This window comes from Chiloscyllium plagiosum, unplaced genomic scaffold (genome assembly GCF_037043375.1).
Source record: "Chiloscyllium plagiosum isolate Xiang-an unplaced genomic scaffold, Cpla_swu_hap1 HiC_scaffold_53X, whole genome shotgun sequence".
Lineage (NCBI taxonomy): Eukaryota > Metazoa > Chordata > Chondrichthyes > Orectolobiformes > Hemiscylliidae > Chiloscyllium > Chiloscyllium plagiosum.
In genome coordinates, this window is record NW_028270191.1 from 18,084,814 (window position 1) to 18,108,902 (window position 24,089).

The 24,089-nt window shown below is 42.1% G+C and overlaps 2 protein-coding genes across 3 annotated transcripts in view; both read left to right on the forward strand.

Moving 5' to 3' along the window:
• The first annotated feature begins 2,418 nt into the window (after positions 1–2,418).
• Positions 2,419–5,313, forward strand: rps26 (ribosomal protein S26). The gene is made up of 4 exons (XM_043681867.2): positions 2,419–2,537; positions 3,313–3,490; positions 3,588–3,718; positions 5,219–5,313. The coding sequence occupies exons 1-4, from the start codon at positions 2,535–2,537 to the stop codon at positions 5,255–5,257; spliced, it is 351 nt and encodes a 116-aa protein (XP_043537802.1). The 5' UTR covers positions 2,419–2,534; the 3' UTR covers positions 5,258–5,313.
• Positions 5,314–16,136: 10,823 nt separating this feature from the next.
• The window catches only part of LOC122543329 (receptor tyrosine-protein kinase erbB-4-like), a 180,953-nt gene continuing 173,000 nt past the window's right edge, over positions 16,137–24,089 (forward strand). For both annotated transcript variants that reach the window (XM_043681858.2, XM_043681857.2), the window contains exon 1: positions 16,137–16,394. In XM_043681858.2, coding sequence (XP_043537793.2) covers positions 16,328–16,394 — 67 coding nt within the window. In that variant the 5' untranslated portion in view covers positions 16,137–16,327. The remainder of the gene's footprint in view (positions 16,395–24,089) is intronic.

The window sequence follows — 24,089 nt, forward strand, 5'->3', positions numbered from 1 at the left end:
TCTTAAGGCTGTAATAGCAGAACATTTAGAAATACACAATATGATCAAGCAGAGTCCACATGGCTTCATGAGGGGAAATTATGCCGGACAGATTTATTACTATACTGTGATCAGGATAAATAAAGAGGAAGCAGTGGATATATTTGGATTTTCAGAAGTCATTTGATAAGGTACCACACATTGGGCTACTTTATAAGAGTCTATGATGTTGGAGGTAGTATAGGACAGACAATTAGGATAATGGAGGCATTTTCAGTTTCACTGTAACTAGTAGAGTGCCACTAGGATCACTAATTGGATCACAAATAACTTGGATGAAGGAAGTGAATGTACTCTAGCCAAGCTTGTAGATGAAAGAAAAATACGTGGGAAGGCAGGTTGTGAGGGTGACACAGTCTGCAGAGGGATGGAGACAGGTTAAACAAATGGGCAAAAACTTAGCTGATGAAATATAATGTGGGAAACAAAATGTGCTGTGCACTTTGGCAGGAAGAATATAAAAGCTGGATATTATTTAAATGGAGAAAAAGTGCAGAAAGTTACCGAACGGAGGGACTTGGGAGTCCTTGTCCATGAATGACAAAACACTAGCATCCAACTTCAGTGGATAATAGGGAGGGCAAATGGAATGTTAGACTTTATTTCAAAGGGATTGGAGTATAAAAATAGGGAGGTTTTGCTAAAACTGTATAAGGCACTAATCAGGCAACAGCTGCAATACTGTGAACAGTTCTGGGCACTTTATCTAAAGAAAGACATTTTGCCATTAGAGGCAATCCAGAGAACGGTCACTAAGTTGACACATATAGAAGAATGAAAGATGACCTTATTGAAATATACAAGAGTCATGGAGGACTTGACAGAGTAGATGTGGAAAAGTTGTTTCCTCTCGTGGGAGAGTCTAGGACCAAGTGCCAATCTCAAAATGATGGGTTGTACTTTTAAAACAGAGATGAAGAGATATTTCTTCTCTCGGAATTGAAGCTGTGGAATTATTTACTGCAGAGGGCTGTTCAAGCTGGGTCACTCGGTATATTCAAGGCAAAATTTAATCAATATGAGCATCAACCGTTTTAGGGAAGAAGGTGGAGTTAGGGAATTATCAGATCTCGTTGAATGGCAGAGCAGTCTTGGGTTGAATGGCCATCTAGTTTTATGGTCTTTATAGTCAATTAAATACTTTCGAAGTGCAGTCAGTCTTTCACTGAAGATGCTTTAATTTTAACATTTCTTTGTTTTAAAATGTTTCCATGGTCTTACCCTTGCTTTTTAATCTCCACCAGCCTTACAATCCTCTGAAATCTCTGCAATCTTTATTTCGGTCTCCTGAGCTTCTCTGGTTTTAATTGCACCACCATTGGCAGGCTGCATTCAGTTGCCGAAACTGATTCCCTTTTACTACTTTGTAAACATTTTCCCTCTTTAAGACAATCATGATTTCAGTTATTAAACATAATATCTTGTGTTTCTTGGTGTCAAATTTTGTTTAATAAACCCTCCAAATCCCCTGTTCTGACTAAACCCTTGCATTCATGCTCTAATATCATGTGATTTTGTTTCTGTCCCTGTGGAGATCTTGGGGATTCTTCCACCCACAGCCCCGCAAAAGAAATAATGAGAAGATATATTATTGGGCATGTGGGGTGGCCAATTTAGATGTACAGTGCATTCCTTACAATATTTAACAGTACAGATTGCATCTAAGTTTGCACTGTACTCGGCACTATTGGCATTGATAGCCTGAGAGGTTTTACAAGAGTTCGAGGCCCTTACTGTATAATAGGGGTGTGTATTCTGTACCCTCTTCCTGGTGAACCGACTCAGTTTTTCATTATGATAAACAGACTATATAAAAGTTGTTGCAGCGAGTTTTGAGAAGTTGTTGTGTAAATACAACGACGTGTGGTACAATTCAACTGGAAAGTTATCAACCTGAAACGATAAAGTGAAAGCAAAACACTGGATGCTGGAAATCTGAAACGAACCAACAATGTTGAATATACTTAGCAGGTATGGCAGCATCTGTGGAGAGAGAAAACAGTTAACGTTTCGAACCTGAAATGATACTTCATCAGAAATGAAAACATTTAACTGTTTTCTCTCTCCACGGACGTTGCCACTCCGGCTACATTTCTCCAGCACACTGTTTCGGATTTCCAGCCTCCGTAGTGTATTTTGCTGTTTTTTTACAGCTGGGATGGCCCGGTGAATTCTGATTGACAGACTCGCCCACCAATCAGCTCCGGCTGGTTCTGATCGCGCGGTGTTCGCTGGGACACGTCACATTACTGTTGCTGCAGTGCGTGAGCATCCGCTTAACAAACAAGTTCCCTTATAGTTCGTGGTGTAATAGCATTTAGAAGAGATTCTTCGACGAATATCTTGAAGATTTGCCTTCATGAGGCTGAGAGAGTGGTCAGGATGGTTTGAGATTTGCAGCATGAAGACGTTTTGACGAGTTGCTGGAGGGTTGAGGCGAAGATATAAAAGGAGCGCGCGCCGGTTGCCCTTTCTCTTTGTGACTCGTGCTGAAGATGGTGAGTGTGGGTTTGAGGCGTCAGAGAGCTGAGGGGAGTTGTATACCGACCACCGCCCCAGTGTCCTGAATAACGAAGAAGAGTGCAGTTTTTCAATTCCCGTCTCATTTCCTTTGCGGGAGGGCTTTCTCAATTTGGGATGTTGGAGCGTCAGCTAAGCTGAGGCCTACCGATTGCAGGCCAAACACGAGTTCTCCCGAGACGTGAGCTGAATTAACCCTGCCCGACCTCGCAACAGCTTTACTCTCTAAAGCTGTTTCCGCACCATCGTTAACTGGGTGGTTAACCCTTGGTGCAGATTCTGAGGCGGGGAATTTTGGCATCCGTTCGAGATAAAACGTGGTGCCCGACCGGGACTGTGGCAAATTGCTGTCGGTAGCAAGGGACATTATTTGGGCTTCCTCATGTTCCTCTTCCAGGAAATACTCGATGTAGGAGGAACAAAATGCCCTATTTTACGTGTCAGTGACTGGAAGCTGAATGGTTTTTAAAGATTTTATTTAAAAGATTAAACTATTGAAATACTACAACTTTCTCGTTTAAAGCTGCATTGAGCCGTGTATATACACTGGAGTTCGCTGATCCACATCACTGTCCAATCATTTTTACTGCTAATTGGATGTTGGAATCGAGAGTACATTGGCTACATTCAGTGTCTCCTGTTTGTAGTTGTAGAATACAATAACATGAAGTGCAGCGCGTTTCAACAGTTTGCCTCACTTAATGTTGCATATTACTTTTCATTTTAAAATTTAGAGGCAATTCTTTCTTTCAGACTAAAAAGCGAAGGAATAACGGGCGTGCAAAGAAGGGCCGTGGCCACGTCCAGCCCATCAGATGCACGAACTGTGCCCGTTGCGTCCCAAAAGACAAAGCCATTAAGAAGTTCGTCATCCGTAACATTGTGGAGGCTGCTGCAGTTCGAGACATTTCGGAGGCCAGTGTCTTTGATGGTCAGTAGTGAATCTGAGGAATTTCTTATATCTTTGACACTGGTTTTGTTCATAATTGTTGTATGCTGTTGCTTAGTTTGACTCTCTTTATTTCCAGCATATGTGCTGCCCAAGCTGTATGTAAAATTGCACTACTGTGTCAGCTGTGCTATCCACAGCAAAGTGGTGAGAAATCGCTCGCGAGAGGCCAGGAAGGACCGCACTCCACCTCCACGTTTCAGGCCAGGCGTAAGTATTGAAGCTCCTGCTAAATGTTGAACTGGTGGCACTCTGGGTCTAGGTATGGCTATCTAGTGAAGTCACTTTACACCCATGACTTGTTTAGATTAGATTAGATTACTTTACAGTGTGGAAACAGGCCCTTCGGCCCAACAAGCCCACACCGACCCACCGAAGCGCAAACCACCCATACCCCTACATTTACCCCTTACCTAACACTACGGACAATTTAACATGGCCAATTCACCTGACCTGCACATCTTTGGACTGTGGGAGGAAACCGGAGCACCCGGAGGAAACCCTCTTAGCCAAATGGTGATTCTGTTTCACTGGGGCTGTGATTCTGGCTCCAAGGTGGATTTGGAGGCTCTTGAAAGGTTATTGTAACTGATAATATAAATTAGGAGCAAGAGTAGACTGTTGGCCCCTTGAGTCTGCAATGTAATCATCATTAGGCCCCTAATTCCAGATTTTATAAATTCAAATGCCATCTTTGCCATGGCAGGATTCAAACCTGGAATATTACTAGTGCTCTGGGGATAGTACTAGGCTGTCACTACTTCAATTTGAAATCCAGTTGTTTACTAGTTCAGTCCTTAAAGGTGTCTACTCATTTGTCTGTATTTAGTTTCACTGAAAATCACTATCACAGACATTTCCCAATGACTCATATTGGTCCTAAGGTGCCTATAGTTCCCAGTTTTCTTTCTGCCTCCTTTCTTAAATAGTAGTGTTCCACTTTGACAGTGAAACCCTGCAACATTCATTACCATTGGGGGCTGTAGAAGCAGTCATGGTAGTTTTGGAATGTGAAGGTTTTGGCAGTAGGTAGGGATTGTGGGTACAGGTGTCAAAACGCTACTTGGATAAGCGTTTGCCCCTAGTTAAGTGAGGGGAACTTGGTTGTGGTACCAATTGCAGTTTTCTGTTTTCCTCTGGGCAGTGCTAGGCACTTAAAGAAATGTTCTGGAGTTTGGCTTTGGAATTTTTCAAAACTCTCCTTCATCTTCCTTTTTCCCAGAAAAAGATCCATTGGGCTGGGAGAGAACGTGACTTGAGCAGAAAGGCAACCTGCTTCCAACTCCCACTTAGTATTAATTTTGCCAAGGCCAGCTTGGAGGATATAGTACATTAGGCAAATGTATTAGTTAAACGTGTTAGTGAAATCAATGCATTAATTTAGTCCTGGTCCACTCCCTTTGTCCTTAATGATCAAAACCTAGGGCCTTCTCTCTCTCGAGCATAAATTATTGATGTATTGCTTTGTTTTTGTTTATTCAGTAAGATTGTTTCTTACCTTGACTTTTATTTGAAATTTGTGCTTAAATGTGCCAGGCTTAGTCTTTGTGAAAATAATTCTCTGAAACACTTGGACATAGGTACTGTGTGAATGATTGTTAAGCAAACCTTGCATCCTTTATCTTGTGATAGGTGACAATTTGAGGAGATAAAACAAAAAAAAACTTCATATTATTCGTGGGTTATGACCTATAATATCTTTCTTTTCAGGCCAACATCCCACGTGGTCCTCCTCAAAAGCCGATGTGAGCATTGCTGGATCCTATAAATTGATTTGAAAGAATAAAGATGCTGAACAACTGAAAGTTTTGTGTGAATATTTACTAATTTTGCACCTTGTGTTTTTCTTTACCTTGAAGATATGATGGTTGGGTTTTTTCTTGTACAATAAGTTGAGCAACAAGTTTCCACCACCCAGTTGTTTCCAGTAGTGAGTAGCTGCCTGGTGTTCTGACCTCTAATTTAATTGCTGCTGAAATTCTGCAATGGTATGAGGAGAGAATGAAATTGAGCTCCATTGCAGTGATTTCTGTCAAGAGAATCAGATAGTCATAGTGCAGTTAGGGTAGTGCAACACCCCCTTTGGCTGTTTTTAAAAAAGGAAGCAGAAAGAAGACAATTCTAAACCAATTAGTCTGACATCGGGACAACATGTTGGTGTATTATAAAAAAGTTAATAGTAGAGCACTTGGAAAATAGAAGGGTCAGACAGTTGACACATAAAGGCAAATTATAGTCAACAAATCTACTAGAATTTTTAAAGGCTGTTAATATAGAGTGGATAAAGGAGAGCTAGTGGAAATGGTTTACTTGAATTTTCAAGCTTTCGATTAGGTCCCACATTAGCATGTAAAATTAAAGTGCATGGGATTCGGAGTACTGTATTGACATAGAACTAAGTGGCAGACCAAGTGACTAGAGGGGTACTGCAGGTGTCAGTGGTTGGATCCCAGCTATTGATGATTTAGATGAGAGAACTAAATGTACCCTCCTAGTCTGCAGGTAAGATAAAGTTGGATCTGCTGGATAAGATGCTCCAGTGTGGTTTGGGCAAGTTGACTGGGCAAATGCATGCCAAATAAAGTAATGTGGATAAATGTGAAGTTTTGCACTTTGGTAGCCAAAACAGAAGGCACACTTATTATTGAATGGTGATAGATTGGGAAAAGGGAGGATGCAATGAGATCTGGGTGTCCTTGAACACTGGTTGCTGAAAGTAACCATGAAGTTGTAGCAGGTGGTGAAGAAGGCAAATTATATGTTCGCCTTCATAGAGGAATTGCATACAGGAGTAGGGATTCCTTGGTGAGACCACACCTGTAGTGTGTGCAGTTTTCATCTCCTGATGATGATGATGTGGCTATGGAGTGAGTGTAATGAAGGTTTACCAGACTGATTTCTGGGATGGAAGAACTGATGTGTGGAGAGAAACTGGAACGGTTAGGAGTATATTCATTGGAGTTTGGAAGAAAGGGAGAATGGTCTTAACAGGGTAAATGAAGGAAAGATATTCCTGATGACCAAGGAGTCCAGAATGGGGGGGGGGGCACAGTTTAAGGATATGCGATTTACCTGCAGTTCTTGGATCAAACGGTATGGTGAGAATGTGGGAGCGGAGTTGGATGATTAGTCATGATTATACTGAATTGCAGAGCAGGTCGAAAGAGTTAAATGGCCTACTGTGGCATTGATTTTCTATGTTTCCATCACAAATGAAACTTTGCATCCAGTACACCATCTTTTCCATCATAAATACTGTTCTGTAGAATTGTGCTCTTAGCTGAATTTATTATTCCTCAATGGTATAGTTTCTTTCTCTTCCTTGTGATGTTGGTCTTGGTGATAGGTTGTGGAAGTTCTGATTTAATGCAGAATGGAGTTTTGGACCTGGAGCTGGCTGTCAGTGTGTGGCCAACAATCCCATAATGCGTTATTTCGGGATGTGATGGAAATGATGGGCTTTTTATTTTTAAAAAAGCTGTTGGCAATGTACTAAGCCCCCTAGGCACTTCATAGCAGTAATGGCAGGGGCAGGAAACAGGCATTAGGTTGGATGCTTGATTGGGGGGGGAGGAGAGAGGTTAGGAGTTGAAAAGGTAGGTATTACACCAGTGACTGCATGAGGAGAGGGAGAGAGGTGATGGGGGAGTTGACTAAGGTATTGCAGAGCTGAAAATATGTTGCTGGAACAGCGCAGCAGGTCAGGCAGCATCCAGGGAACAGGAGAATCGACGTTTCGGGCATAAGCCCTTCAGGAATGAGGAAAGTGTGTCCAACAGGCCAAGATAAAAGGTAGGGAGGAGGGACTTGGGAGAGGGGCGTTGGAAATGTGATAGGTGGAAAGAGGTCAAGGTGAGGGTGATAGGTCAGAGTGGGGTGGGGCGGAGAGGTCAGGAAGAAGATTGCAGACCCCTGTGGAATGCTGTCAGTGGAAAAGAGGGATGGCTATTTGGTATCCTAAAAGATGTTCGTAACCATATAGCAATTGTTTATGTTGCACAGGATGGAGGTAAACGTGACATATAAAGTTGTATAACGTAAGTTCAACTTTCACCATGGGACCTAAATGTTTGATGTTGGATTGATTGGAGGCTAGAAAAAAGTGATGTAGTTCTCTTAATTAAGGATGGCTGTTCAGGACCAAGAGAGTATTTTTGTTGGAGCAATCAAATTGTTGAATTAGTTTGGATAGAGCTAGGAACTTGTGAAGGTAAAAGGCAAATTATTGCAGTGTTTTATAGCCCCTCTAGCATTTGATTTATTGTTGTATGTAATGAGATATAGTGAGAAGTATAATTTTGCATGCTGTACAGGCAGATTGTTCTGCGACCTGATTCATTTTATATGGTACAGAGTGAAAGATGCAGTGGTACAGTGGCAGAGAGAGTTACACCAAGTCAAACCATATTTTAAAAAAAGATATTTCAATCACTGACTTTTAATCTACATTAACAGTGGGAGATTGGCAACTTAGAAAAGGAGTGTGTTGCTGGGACAATTTCTTAAAGCATTCTCGAGCCAGCCAGGGAAAAGGATATCCTGAGCCCTCAGGATGTGCGGCAAGCCAAAATTCATCAGTAACCCATAGTAAAGGAGCTTCTCGTTGATGGTGATCACATGATGATATAATTTCATTTTCAGTTTAAAAGGGAGAAGTGTGGATCCATGACACTCTCTTTAAAATCAAAGATATGAAGACACGGCTGGCTAAGGGGAACTGGAAATCCATGTTAAAAAGGTAAGTGAGGTTCAGTGGCAGATTTGAAATATTTCCCAATTGTCATGACCCACGGGTGGTGCTCTGGAAGCCAGCACCATTGTTATTGGATCTGGATGTACATTTGCTCGCTGAGCTCGAAGGTTCGTTTTTATGAAACTACAAATCTCAAAACTCGCTAATTGTTTTTGGAGTGGTGACAAACAGACCCTTCAGTCCAACTCGTCCATGCCGACCAGATATCCTAACCCAATTATAGTGCAGTACAGGCTCTTTGGCTCTCGATGTTGCGACAACCTGTGAAACCAATCTGAAGCCCATCTAACCTACATTATTCCATTGTCATCCATATGTTTGTCCAATGACCATTTAAATGCCTTTAAGGTTTGCTATTGTTGTAGGCAGGGTGTGCCATGCACTTACTCTGTGTAAAGAACCTACCTCTGACATCTGTTCTATATCACCCATCAATTTAAAGTTATGTCACCTCATTCTAGCCATCACCATCTCACTGTGCACCTAATCTGATCATCTCGTATGTCTCTATTCAGTCGCCCCTCAACCTTCTCTTTAACAAAAACAGCCTCAAATTCCTCCGCCTTTCCTCCATACCATCTAGTCCCATTTGCCAGCACTTGGCCCATCACCCTCTAAACCTTTCTTATTCAGATACCTATCCAGATGCCTTTCAAATGTTGAAATTGTACCAGCTTCCGCCACTTCCTCTGGCAACTCATTCCATACACGTACCACCCTCTGTGTGAAAAGGTTGCCCCTTAGGTCCATTTTATATCTTTCCCCTCTCACCCTAAACCTATGCCCTCTAGTTCTGGACTCCCCCACCCCAGGGAAAAGAGCTTGACTATTTACCCTATCCCTCCTCATGATTTTATAAACCACCTCCTATAAGGTCACCTCTCAGCAGAAACAAAGAAAACAAATTGCTGGAGAAGCTCGGCAGGTCCAGCATGTCAGAGGGAGATCACGTCCAACAAATCTTATCAATTTTTTTTCCCCAAGGTGACCAGATGTGTAGATGAAGGTAGTGCAGTTGATGTACTTTATATGGGTTTCAGCAAAAGCTTTGACAAGGTCCCGCATAGGGGATTGATAAAGAAGGTGAAAGCACATGGGATCCAAGGTATTTTGATGTATTGGATCCAGAATTAGTTTATTGACAGTTAACGGGAGTGGTGATGGGCTATTTGTGACTGGAAGCAGGTGTCCAATGGCATACCATAGGAATCTGTATGTGTGTGTGTATATGCCACAAAGATTGGCCAGGTGGTTGGTAGTGAGGATGAATGTGTTGGGTTACAAGAGGATATACGTGGCTTGGTCAGTGGTAGAATTTAACCCTGAAAAGTGTGAGGTGATGAAATTTGGAAGAAGTAACAAGACAAGGGAGTACTCAATGGCAAGGTACAAGAAAGCTCAATGGAACAGAGGGATCTTAGGGTGCTTGTCCACAGATCTTTTGAAAGCAGCAGGACAGGTTAATAGGGTACAGTTAAGATCGCTTATGGGGTGCTTGCTTTTATCAGTTGTGGCATAGATTATAAGAGTAGAGAGGTTATGTTGGAGCTGTATAGACTTTGGCTAGGCCACAGCTCAAATACTGTGGTTTTTCTTGATATATTAATGATCTAGATCTTATAGTGCAGGGTACAATTTTTCATGTTTGTAGGTGATACAAAATTTGGAAGCATTGTAAACTGTGACAATGTAAAATTACAAAAGGACATTAAGTTGGTGGTGTGGGTAGAAAGGTGGCGGATGAAGTTCAATGTGATGAAGTATGAGTTGACATTATGATTCTAACTGATCGTACTACTAGACGTGTCAGATCACAATGAAATCTGGCTTGATAGTCTTGTTTTGTTGAATTAGTTAATATGGTGATCAGTCACTGCCTATTTCTTTAACAGCAGATGTTTATTACACAAAATATATTTTTTTAAAAATAAGGGCTATTTAAATGTGTATGAAGCCTGATCTCACTGCTGAGCCGAGCCAAATTTCAATCTGTTTCCCGACACTATCCGTTACAGAGACTAGAGTCCGGTGAAATGACGCCCCAAGCTGAATTCTTTAGTGTTCTACTTAAACTGATTCGTTCCAGGTTATTTCCCATGGACTGTCAAGACAATTCAATGAGTCCTTTCCAAATCTGCTGATATGAACTTTCTCACCATCTGCTGGCCTAACCTTTTGCAATTCTAATAATCTGGAGGTTTCTAACTAAGCTCTCCTGGTTTGGAAATTTCACACTCAACATTTCTGCTGAGGTAATTTATTCCCTGAACTCTTCTCCTCAGAGAGAAACTAAACTAACTTCTAAACCCAACACTGATATATTTTCTGAACTGAACTGAAATATTGGCTTCTGAACTGATTTTTAAAAACAATGCTTATCCTAGATTCTTTTAAACTGAAACCAAAACTAAAATGGCCTTGCGTGTTTACTTGTTGTAAACACCACAGTATAAACCTCTTTCCATTAACACCACAGGATTTGCGACTACTTGCTGTTCTAGAAGAACATTCTGATCTTTTTTGTTAAAGAAAGCCCTTCACAAAAATAACTAACACTCTATGCCAATATTTTGAAATCTAAATATCAAAAATGATATTCCTTTCAAAACAATATTTTAGTAGAAAAACATGGAGAAAGTACCTTGTTTTTTAAATTTTATATTATTTCAGAGGGTGTGCAGGACTGGAGAGACCTGTGAGTATGTGTGCATAAGTCATTAAAGGTGGCAGGGCAAGTAGAGGGAGCAGTTAATGAATCCCAAGATACTGTATATTTTATTAATAGCTGAGTACAGGAGCAATAAGGTGCTGTTGAGCTTGTGTAAGATAACAATTAAACCTCAGCTAGTGTTGTATATAGTTCTGTATGCCACATTTCAGGAAGGATGAAAATGCAGAAGAAGTTTGAGAAAGTTTCGCGTCCCTGGATCTAAAGAAAATACATTAGAGAAGTTTTCCCTGGAGCATTGGAGGCTGAGAGGTTACCTTTATAGAGATTTTATAAAATCATTAAGGGCATGGATAGGGTAAATAGGCAGTCTTTTCCCTGTGGTGGGGAAGTCCAGAACTAGAGGGCATGGGTTTAGGGTGAGGGGGAAAGATTTATAAGGGACCTAAGGGCAACGTTTTCACACAGAGGGTGGTGTGTGTATGGAATGAGCTGCTAGAGGAAGTGCTGGAGGCTGGTACAATTACAATATTTAAAAGACATCTGGATGGGTATATGAATAGGAAGGGTTCGAGGGATGTGGGTCAAGTGCTGGCAAATGGGACTAGATTAATTTAGGATATCTGGTTGGCATGGACGAGTTTGACTGAAGGATCTGTTTCTGTGCTGTACATCTCTATGACTATTTGGATAGAAACAATATTTAGGATTACGGGCAAAAGCTAGGAAAATAGCATAAAGTCATAATGTTTGTTCAAAGTGCAGTGAAGACACGATGGGCTGAACAGCCTCTAATAAAAAGTCTACAATTTAGAATTAAAAGGAGGGACACTGAACTTCATGTATTAGGTAAGATCCTATCAGAAATGGAATAAAAAGAAGAGCAATGCAAAGGAAGAAGAAAGGAAAAGAGAATTGGAAATAAAGTTTGAATTTGATTGTGAGGAGAGGGAATAACCAAAGAAAAAAGAAAAATGGGGAAATTGAATGTATGATGCTTGAACTCCAATTAATGATCGAATCAGACAACAGCTAAGAGTAAAGGGAAAAAGAGATCATAACTCAGGATGATTCAGATTCCAGTGAATGAATGATTTAACTAGAAATCTATGGTTAGTGCTTAAATATATGGAGGTAGAGTTGGAAGATATTTCACCTCATTTTAAAAAGGTACTTGGACAGACAAAGCGGTCAAAAGATGCTTGGTTCTCTGTGCTGGAGTGTTTCTGATGGTATAGCTATGAATATACTGTATAAACCAATTTGTCAGAAGAACAATCTGCAGACTATGAAATGGGTAAAAAATATACAATTCAATGTTTTTGAACTTGTCCCTGAAGCTTATTAGTTTAAAATGTAAGATGCAAGGACAAAATCTAATCACGCATTCTTAGAATATACAAGAGAAAAAGAAATTGAGATCAATAGTTTCAGTCTCTGACGTTAGAGAACATTTTTGAGTGCAAGGGAAATTATGATTCTAAAGGAATTCAGAAATAGTACCCAAGTAAACCACAAGGCTTATTTAAATGAGCATCACATATTAAAGGTCAGAGAATAAGCAGTTCTTGCAGATACTGATATCCCATAGACTATTACGTGCATGTAGATGGTCATATGGGAATCTGCAAAGAAATTGGAGGAATAGAAACTTTGCAGATGGAAGAGTTCAGTTTAATACCTGCAACAAAGGAGCACCATAATAATAAAGGAGAAAGCCTATAATCTAAAAACAATATAAAGAAAATAATACACTTCCATTGTAATAAGGCTGGACATACAAAAGCTAATTGTTGGCAGTTAAATGGGAGACTAATTGCAGTACTAAGAATGCTTAAGAAATTCTCAGAAAATGTGTATTAGGAAAGAAAATGAGTGTTAAAATGATGTCTATTAAAAATGAAGCAATGAATCTGGATAATCAGGAATATGTTTCCTCACCTTTTGGTCAAAATTCAGACCATGAGAGGTTCTGAATATTTTATTTCAAAAGGAGTGGTAGTTCCTTATTCTTTAAATTGAAGAGAGAAACTAATGGACACTAGTTAATCACTTGTTGGCTAATTATACAACTTTTCTTCTAGAGAGCCAGTGAAGGAGAAAATAGTATCTGGAGGTATACACCATGTCCATCAGGTAGTAGTCCCATCTGAGTATCATAACAAACATTGAGTGGCTCATTTGGTATTAATAAAACATGGGTTAATATATCAAAACATTCTTATTGGCCAAGATTACATAAAGATGTCATTTTTTGCCAAACATGCAATACATAGGGTAATAGGGAAAACCCATCTACACCTCTAATTCTGATATTAGCTTTCAACAATCATGTTAATGGGGTCTTAATAGATTATGTAGGACCCTTACCTAAAACTAGGAGCAGGCATCCGTATATTTTAACAATTATGAATGTGATTTCCTGAAGCAGTGCTTTTGGGGAAAATTATGGTAAAAGTGGTCGTGAAAATGTTTTTCGGTTTTTTTAAATGAGATGACACAAAATACAATCAGATCAGGGTTCACATTTTATGTGACAAATATTCAAAGAGATAATAGTTTAGGAGTAAAACGACTTATGTCTTCAGTTTAATACCTGGAGTATTGGAAAGATGGCATTAAACTTTGAAGAGCAGGATCACAACTTATCAGAAATGTCCTATTGAGGAGAATAAAGGAATTCCTTTGTTACTGTTTACTGTAAGATATGTCCTAAATGAGTTCATGGGATTCAGTCCTTTAAAACTGACATGAACATGAGGTGAGAGCTGCTTTAATTGATTGAAGAAAAAAATGTATAAACAAAGCTCGGAGACTACACTTCCAGCCTATGTTTAAAAGTTTCAGAAAGAAACTAACCAAGCCGTGAGAGTTGCCAAAAAACATTTGTAGTGAGTACTCCAGACAATAGAGAATCAGCTAGTATCAATAAAATGTTAGAGAGATAATACGACGGGACTATAGTCAGGATAGACCTGTAGAGCTGCCTCCTCTGTTTAGCACGCAAGAACAGCGTGTGTTGTAACTTAATCAGGTTGATACCTTGCTTTGGGGCAAAAATAGAAATTGCTGGAAAAGCTCAGCAGGTCTGGCAGCGTCTGTGGAGAGAAGTCAGAGTTAACGTTTCGGGTCCAGTGACCCTTCCTCAGAACTTCATTTTGAGTCATCTGGTCTGAAGATGATTTTCAGTGCTCGATATTCTGGTATTATTCCACAACTGGTCACTAGATGGAGCATCAGCAAAAGCGAACGGTCCCAATGGGGCCCACTGCATCGGGGATATCAGGGGCACCAACCCATATTCTAACATCAAATCCTGCAAATGCTGAAAATCTGAAACAAAAACAAAGTAGTGGAGAAATTCAACAGGGCTGGCAGTATCTGTGGAGAGAAAAACAGTTAATGTTTTGAGTCTGGTCCTGAAGAAGTCATATCAGACTTGAAACGTTGACTCTGTTTCTGTCTACACTATGATCTTTTACTATAAATTCTGAGTCCTATCCTGCCCCCTTAGCTACCTGACGGAGCACCGCTCCGAAAGCTTGAACTTCCAAATAAACTATAACCTGCCGTGTGAATTTTAATTTTGTCTACAGATGTTGCCAGACCTGCTGAGTTTCTTCAGCATTTCCTGTGTTTGTCTCCCATTCTACCAGTCCTATGGGAATATTCTTTCTCTTTATTGTGTAATAATTAAGCAAAGCTTTTTTTTCTTTGAGCACTTTTTCAATATCAGCCGCAATCGTTCACGAAATAAGATCTTCGTTTGTAGTTTAATAGCTCATGGCATTTTCATTCTTGTCCTCCGGGTGTCGCTAATGAGGTGAGCTTTTATCGCCCAATTTTAATTTCCCTGATTTGACGCAAACTTTCTTCAGTGTCATTGAATGATGCAGCTGGAGGGTGGTCATTCGGCCCATCAGTCCTCCTGAGTCCGAATATGTGTGTGACAATGCAGTTTCATATAGCCCAGATTGGAATTCCTTTGCTGAGGTTGTTAGTTAAGTCGGTAGGGCTCCTCGGATGCTGCCTGAACTGCTGTGCTCTTCCAGCACCACTAATCCATTTTCTGAAACACCCAACTTTTCGTGATGTGTATCTTTTTAAAGCTTGGTTGCAGCATTTCATCTTCAGATTTTTCTAAACGGAATTCAAAATCACAAACCACTAACGCTCATATTGGATAGTCCCAGTCCGGTTCTATAACCGTGGCAGTACAGCATTGTTCATATGTTGGAGGTGACATTTCACTCTTCCTAATCAATTTATAAAAGTATTCCATTTTTTGAAATAAAACGTTGGCAGTGCCCTCAGTTCTGAAAGTCATACCGGACTCGAAATATTTGTTTCTCCACAGATGCGGACTTTCTCTTACAGTCTATGTATAACAGCGCCTTGCTAATTCAGTTCACTGAGTATCTATCGATAGTGACTATACTTCATATGGGTGTTAAGCACTTTGGGACATGGATGGCGGTACATAGATTGCACGTATGTCTGTTTTAAACCATATAAACTGGGCAGTCTAGGGTTTCCCCTTGGCTGGTGCAATAATGGAGGGCTGACGGTTGTCCTCCGTGGTTCTCAACCGGGGAGGAATAAAATCAGCCAATGTTCACACTCCTGAGCCTTCCCCTGCTCAATCACAGGACTGTAATCCACTTTTAACCCGCGTCTTAAGGACAGTAGCGAGAGCAAGAAATGTAGGGAGCTACATTAGCGGCACTGTTTTTAGTTGATTGTATATGTGTATTTAATGTACAGCATGTTAGTTCGGGGCCATCGTGCAGAAAGTGTTACATTTCAGGATGTAAGAAACGTGAATAGCGATTGCAAATGTAAATCAGTTTGTTCATGAATCCAGCAAGAATCCCCACTCCTTTCATTTCAGCTTTCAATTTCCTTGGGCTCCCGGCATTTAAATAAACTGCAAACTAATGTATTTGCTATAAAGGGATTGATGAAGTTGGCAACTTTTTTTTGGTAAGTGTTTCTCAAAATGCGACCGTTTAAATAATCGGAGTCTCTTCACAATATTAACAGCTCAATTCCCATCTACTTTCGTAAATTGTCCCCTTGCTTTCTGAAACGACTGTAGATATCTTTGTGGTGCAGTTTCACACCTTCCTAGTGATGCGATTGGCCTCAGAAAGCTGGAGAGCAGCCAATCTCATGTGTCATATCAGTCCAATGTAATTGATAGTACTCAGCGTGAAACTGACTGGAAGCGGGTTGCACGAGTTACTTACTCAAGAGTGGAAATTAGAAACTTTGAAAACATTTCCCAAAGTTTTCAAAAGCTGGATTCTCGATGCTATCGCCGTCTGCTTGAAAAAAGGCGATGGAAGTAATTTCATAGGGGCAGGAAATTAAAGAAAAGAGCGCATTTCTGGACAAGATGACCAAGTTACAGGTGTTGGAAATATACTTAGTGTGGATTGTAAATGGTGTTACCTCACAGTCAGGTAGGTGGAGTCGACCCTATGCTTTCTGTCTTTTTAAAAAATCTACAATTGTAATCTTATTTCTGTTTTGTGTCCCAAAACGGTGCTCTCAAACTTTTTGATGAAACTAACTTGGGGGCGTTACTTCTTTCCGGGTGATTTTAAAAAGTATCTTTTTGTAAAAGAGGGAAAAATCTAATGACAAGCCTTTTATTTGGAGACGGAAACTGGGAGTTATAAAAACCTGTTTGCTTAGGATTTTTGCGCAATCACCTAACGATAAACTGAGGCTGTTGTGTGGGAGCGCCTGCTTCAGGTTGGCTGCAGTTTTCCATGGCCTGACTCTCGGTGTGTGAACAGGTCGGAAAGATCAGGTTCATGGGCTATCAGTTCAAGCTCATGTGAACGTGAAGTGAGCACCAACCTCGGGTAACCTTCGAAGTTCACGCGGACTTTTCCCCAAAGCCCCTCTCTTGCTGGGGTAGAGCTAAGGGTGGGATTTCGCGTGTGACAGGCTGCAAGTTTGACCGCACTGGGTCACAAGAAATGTTGAATTATTTCAGCTTTTATCCCCCTAATGTGTGTATAGGGAATTGAACTGAACTGCGAAGTGGCTCTTTCCAGAAGCATTCAGCCGAGTTCTCGTTTAAAGCCATTTCATGATGTTTCGTGTCTATTTCATCCCAGCAGGAGCCTCCGGGCGCTTCTGTAGGTCGAACAATGTTGCCAATTTTCCCCATCTCCCTTTCCCCGAAATCGTGCCTTTTTTTATTCTTCCGCTGGCAGAGTCACTGACACTATGGGATTCAGTGTAGAGAGCAACTTGGATCCTCGCTGTAAGTTTTAGACTGTTTCAACCCCTGTGCTCATGACACTGACAAAGTGAACTTGTGATTCACAAGAGCGACAGAAGAGCTCAATGAATCCTGGTCTGTCTGTTTTCTAGCTCTTGGGAGACCTGTGCACAGGAGTTGGAGTCAGAGTTACAAAGTTGTATTTTTAAAAAAAGATAATAGCCACTGCGGTTCTGTAAATACTTGTCCCTCTTTGCAAATCAGTTCGTGCACTTTACTCTTCCAAATAATTCACTGCATGGTGAGATACTAACTAGAAAGATGCAAATCTTCCTGCATTACAAGAACACTTATTCTGTTTATTCATGCCTTGTATGTTTCAACTCTTCTGGGAATATCAATAGTTCCTTTTAAATGTTAATTGAGTGCTGCCAGTGAGTTGGAGGTTTCACTTGTTTAAGTGAACACTTGAGAGGACAGGTAAATATCTTCTTCATGGATCAGGTGAACTTTGATTTTGAATTTTTGTTATTGCCTGCAGAAACTTGCAAGTTGAACCCTTTCTTTCCAAAGCTGCCCTTTTCTGTTACAATAAAGGTGCTGACCTGTTTAACTAACACTTTGCTGGGATACACTGAGGTGGTGTGGTTCACAGAGTTGCATTCACACTTTTATGGCTTTTTCCAAGTGGAATTGAAAACATTTCTCTGTCTCTGGAAAGTGTTTTAGGGTATCTCTCTCTATGCTAGAGGTTCTATATGAATGTAGATTGTGTTGGTGATGCAGCCAACTGCCACTTGTTGGAACACAGGAGCACAATCTAAGCAAGTGTGGTCCAGTGACCCATCCAGTTTGTTCTTTCTGCAGCCTGTATATATCACACCCTGTTTATTTCTCATCCTGTTCAATCCACAATCTAATAAATGCTCAGTTAGGAGGCACCAAGTGACGTGCTCCTGTCGAGGAGATGAAAATCCAACCAGGGAGTCATGTCTGAAGCATCATGGGTGGCACCTCCAAGAGAACATGATGCCCACTTAGCTTTCTGGCAGTTGGTACTATGATCAGCTGAACCTGGCACTTTCTGCCACAGTATTGAAAGGACCCAATCAAAGTCCTAAATGTTCTCTCTGACTGTAGCTTTGGGATACTTTCTGTTCCCATGAATGAATGAAACAAGGATTTAAATACACTAAATAAATGCAAGTTGTTACATCCATTCATTGTAAGAGTTGTTTCTTTATCTGGTATTTTATAAAGGCAGCATTTCGTTCGGGACTCTGTATGAAATGTGATTTGACTCAGACAAAACACTAGATACAATGTAGCACAATTTCCTCTTCAAGACCACAACTTTGCATAAATCTCCATGAACGAGAAACTCTAATCTCCAGGACTGCAGATGCTGGAGATTAGAGTCGAGAATGTGGTGCTGGAAAAGCGCAGCAGGTCAGGTAGCATCTGAGGAGCAGGAGAATGGACATTTAGGGCAAAAGCCCTTCATCAGAATGGGGCTGTGAGGCAGGGGGGTGGGGCTGGGGGAAGGTAGCTGAGAGTGTGATAGGTGGAGGTAATGCTGATAGGTCGGAGGGGAAGTAAGAGCAGATTAGTGGGAAGGAAGATGGACAGGTGGGACAGATCATGAGGACGGTGCTGAGCTGGAAGGTTGGAACTGGGATAAAGTAGGGGGAGGGGAAATGAGGAAGCTGGTGAAATCCACATTAATGCCATGGGGTTGGAGAGTCCCAAGGTGGGCAATGAGGCGTTCTTCCTAGAAGTATCGGGTGGTGAGGGAACAGCGGTGGAGGAGGACCAGGGCTTGGATGTCCTTTGCGGAGTGTGAGAGGGAGTTGAAGTGTTCAGCCATGGGGCGGTGGAGTTGGTTGGTGCAGGTGACACGGCGATGTTCTCTGAAGCTCTCTGCGAGTCGGTGTGGAAGGAGGTGTAGTTCAGATAGCTGTGGGAGTTGGTGGGTTTGTAGAAGATGTCAGTGTTGAGTCGGTCACCATTGATGGAGATGGAGAGATCCAGGAAGAGGAGGGAGGTGTCTGAATGGTCCTGGTGAACTTAAGGTCGGGGTGGGATGTGTCGGTGAAGCTGATGAACTGTTCAGCCTCCTCGTGGGAGCACAAGATGGCCCCAATGCAGTCATCAATGTCGCGGAGGGTAAAGGTGAGGAATGGTGCTGGTGTAACTACGGAAGATAGAGGGGGCCCAGGGAAACAAAAGTCTTGGAGGTGGTGGAGAGCATAGGTTGTGCCTTGAATGTATGTGGGGAGTTCCTGGACTGAGGGGATAAGACAGTATCGAGGTAGGTGGAGATGAGTTCGGGGAGGCAGGAGCAGGCTGAGACGATGGGTCAACTGGGGTAGTCAGGCTTGTGGATTTTGGGCAGGAAATAGAACTAAGATTGGAAGCTGTGTGTGGAATATCCCCTGAGGTGGTGTGGTTGTGTACAGTCTGGAAAATGATGGTTTGGTGATGGGGGCTGAGGTCGTGGTCGAGGAGGCAGTAGGAGGAGGTGTCTTTGAGTTGGCGCCTGGCTTCAGCGGTATAGAGGTCAGTGCACCAAACTACCACTCCCCCCATTCCCCCCCCCCCCCCCCCCCCCCCCCCACCACCACTGTCCGCTGGTTTGATGGAGGTTGGGGTTGGAGCAGAGGGAGTGGAGGGCTGCGCGTTGTGAGGGTGAGAGGTTGGTGTGGGTGAAGGGAGTGGACAGATTGAGGTGGTCACTGTCCCAGCAGCAATTGGAAATAAACTCCTCGACCACAACCTCACCTCCCATCACCAAACCATCATCTCCCAGACCATCCACAACCTCATCATCTCAGGGGATCTCCCACCCACAGCTTCCAACCTCATAGTTTGCGAACCCCGCACCGTCTCCCCAAGATTCACAAGTCTAACTACCCCGGCTGACCCATTGTCTCGGCCTGCTCCTGCCCCACCGAACCCATCTCCACATACCTTGATACTGTCCTATTCCCCCTGGTCCAGGAGCTCCCCACATATATTTGGGACACCACCTATGGCCTCCACATCCTCCAAGCCTTTCGTTTCCCTGGCCCCAACACCTCATCTTCACCATGGACATCCAATCCCTCTACACCTCCATCTGCCATGACCAGGGCCTCCAAGCCCTCCGTTTCTCCCTCTCTTGATATCCCCACAAGTACCCTTCCACTGATGATCTTATTCCTTTGGCTGAACTGGTCCTCACCCTCAATAATTTCTCCTTTTGAATCCTCTCACTTCCTCCAGACCAAAGGGGTAGCCATGCGCACCCATATGGGCCCCAGCTATGCCTGTCACTTTGTCGGCTACGTAGAACAGTCCATCTTCCGTACTTACACCAGCACCATTCCCCAACTTTTTCCTCCACTACATTGATGACTGCATCAGCTGTCATCTTTCAGACAAGACCCATCTGCCCTCTACCCATCAGCTATGACCTATTTGAAAAAGATGAGGATAATTCTCCCTGGTGGCCTGACCAATATTTCTCTCTTGATCAACATCAAAAAATCAGACAATGTGACCATTATCAAATTGTGCACAGGATCGAGAATTGTTACAGTGCAGAAAGAGGCCATTCATCTCATCACTGGCTTTCCAAATGTCTAGACCACCTAGTGGCACTCCCTGGCTTCTCTCTATAGTCCTTCCCATAGTCTTTCCTTTTTTTTAACACAACAATACAATTTTGTCTTGAAAGCCTCAATTTGAATTTGCCCCACCATACTCTCAGGCTGTGCTTTCCAGACCCTAACCACATACTGTGTGGGAAAAGAAGGTTTTCCTTATGTCACCATTGCCGTTTTTGCTAAATGAAATGAATTAATAAATCACAATTCAATTATATCCATTCGAGGTATAAATGTCCTTTTTTTTTCCAGACCCTTTGGCTCTACCCAGAGGTTCAAAGATGGGCCATTCCATTGTGTAAGTTTTCTCACTGGCAATGTGGCCTTGTAAGATGAGCACCAATTATCTTTTAACAATAATTATTCCAAGCTTGTTGGATTTGCTCTCACTTTAAGATTGTTTACTAGTTTCTTAATATCATCTTATCTTCCATTTAACCTATTACTATCCAAAGTAAAAGTTATTAACAAGAACAGAAATTTCTGGAAAAATTCTGCAGGTCTGGCAGCATCTGTGGAGAGAAAGCAGAGTGAACATTTTGGGTGCCATGACCCTTCTTCAGAACTGAGTAAAGGTTGTTATATGACCTAAAACTAAAGGTACTCTCTCAATCACGTGAATTGTGCAAATAGATATTTGCAAAAAGGTCACCAAGAAAAATCAGTTTCAAAGAGACCTTGGAGTGCAGGCTTATAGCTCCTTGAAAGTAGAGTCGCAGGTAGATAGGATAGTGAAGAAGGCGTTTGGTATGCTTTCCTTTATTGGTCAGAGTATTGAGTACAGGAGTTGGGAGGTCGTGTTGCAGCTGTGCAGGACATTGGTTAGGCCGCTGTTGGAATATTGTGTGCAATTCTGGTCTTTCTATCGAAAACTTGAAAGGGTTCAGAAAAGGTTTACAAGGATGTTGCCAGGGTTGGAGGATTTGAACCAAAGGGAGAGACTGTACAGGCTGGGGCTGTTTTCCCTGGAGCGTCAGACGCAGAGGGGTGACCTTGTAGAGGTTTATAAAATTATGAGGGCCATGGATCAGGTAAATAGACAAAGTCTTTTCCCTGGGGTGGAGGAGTCCAGAACTAGAGGGCATAGGTTTAGGGTGAGAGGGGAAAGATATAAAAGAGACCTAAGGGGCAACTTTTTCACGCAGAGGGTGGTACGTGTGTGGAATGAGCTGCCAGAGGATGTGGTGGAGGCTGGTACAATTGCAACATTTAAGAGGCATTTGGATGGGTATATGAATAGGAAGGGTTTGGAGGGATATGGGCCGGGTGCTGGCAGGTGGGACTAGATTGGGTTGGGATATCTAGTCGGCATGGATAGGTTGGACCGAAGGGTCTGTTTCCATGCTGACTCTAATTACATTTAGACCAGCCGTACAGAAGCAGCTTGTGGAGGTTAGCTGTGTGCAATGGCCCTGTTTCTTACATTACAACAGGGACTCCACTGCAACAAGTATTTCATTGGGTATAATGTGCTTTTGAGGTGTCGGGTGGTCATGAAAGTTGCTCTACAAACACAAATCTTCCTTTATCTTTTCCAAGAATTCAGATTCCTAAGTCTAGTTTGTTAAGCTGAAGCTATTTTGATTTCTGCTTGCTTACTTTCGTGAAATTGAGTTAACAAGGAGGTAAAACAGCCGAAGGCTAATAGTTTCCCTTGGTCATAGTAAATCCTTTCAGACTCTTGCAAGAGCTGTTTCACCCCTCTCTATCTTCAAAATTTAGAAAGCTTTTTTTGAGCACTTTTATGGAGGCTCTTTCTTCAGTTCCCTTACCAAAGGCAGATCTGATCCACAGCACCATGATCTCCTCCACAGTTAGGGTCAAAGAGACAGGTCTGTGATCCACTGCAGCCAGAACAGGATCAACTTGATCCACGACGACTGCCTAGCAACCGCCCCTGCTTGTTGCAGTCTGGAGCTCTGCATAGCGATGGCAGAGACTCCAGTTTCTTTGTGTTGCTTGGCTGACCATGAATCTCTCCTGCCCTTGCCCACCTGGCATTGGCCTGGGGTAGCAGGATTTTCAGGTCAATACTCAACCCATTTGGCCATGTTCTGAACAAATATTCTATGCCTATCAAGTCCTGCAGTGGAAGTTGAGCTTCTGGCTTGGAGATAAGTTGCCATAGCCCATTGAATCATAACAGCACCTCTTGAAGCTCGTGCAGCTTCGAAAAGGCAGTTCAACATAAGTCAGCAATTTCAAGTTCAATGTGGAGCTGCAAACTGGGAAGATCCCACATTTGTTTCCAAATATTGTGCACAGCTGATTTAAGCCTGGACAGCTGCTGGTAAGCTATTATCAGCATCTACAGTTGATGGTTTTTCCTCCCCGTTGAAGGTCCTTCTGATTGCTATTCAGCTCCTGCAGGAGAGGGTACAAGAGTATGGACTTGTGAGACCTCCTCTGCCCCTTTGTAAAAGCTTTCTCTCATCCCCTGTAAAGAAAAGGCACTAAGGTTGAGACTGTCGGGATCCACTCAGCTCTTCTCAAATGAGTGTCAGCCCCTTCCTGAGAGAAGGGAGTCAAGTCCGGGGAAAAAAAAAGTCCTGTGTTTCAGAGATATTAAGTTCCAGTATCTTTGGAATGTTTCCAAAAACAGCTTTAGGAGAGAGTTACTGTAGATGTGTTTTAAAGCATCGTGCATTCACGCATTTTTTTTTTGAAGATAAGTTTGAGCTGAAAGGCAATTCAGATGTCTGAGCTGACTTTGGTTTTCTTTAGCTTGTTTTGGTGATTTATAACCACAAGCCTCCTTTTTGTTAAATAACTTGTTCTACACAGCGGGGTCTTCCCTTATGGATTCTGAATAGCAGTCGGTCTGAAGACACAAGGAGGTTTTTTTTTCAAAAAGGCTACCTGACGAGTAGCTGTGACAAGAGGTCACAGTGACTAATGTGGGCAAGTGTGACATGTTTTTTTTATAAATAACCTTGTGACGATCAGTGTTATTTAAATTAGAGTGAATTTGATCATGACTTCACTTCTTTATGCTCATTCTTTCGTGAAATAAAGCACTTTATCATTTGTATTGGGCCTGTCTCGCCAAGGATTGTCTGTCTGCATTTGAACAGATTGAAGGAGAACCCATTTGAAAGACCAAATTCACCAGTTCAAGCTGCAAGGACATAATGTTACACCCTGGGTTATACCATACTGATTCAACCAGCCATATGCAGTAAACACCGTGGGTACAAGGAACGGTCAGAGGCTGGGAATTCTGCAATGACAAACTCCTGAAAGCTTGTCCACCATCTACAAGGCACAAGTCAAGA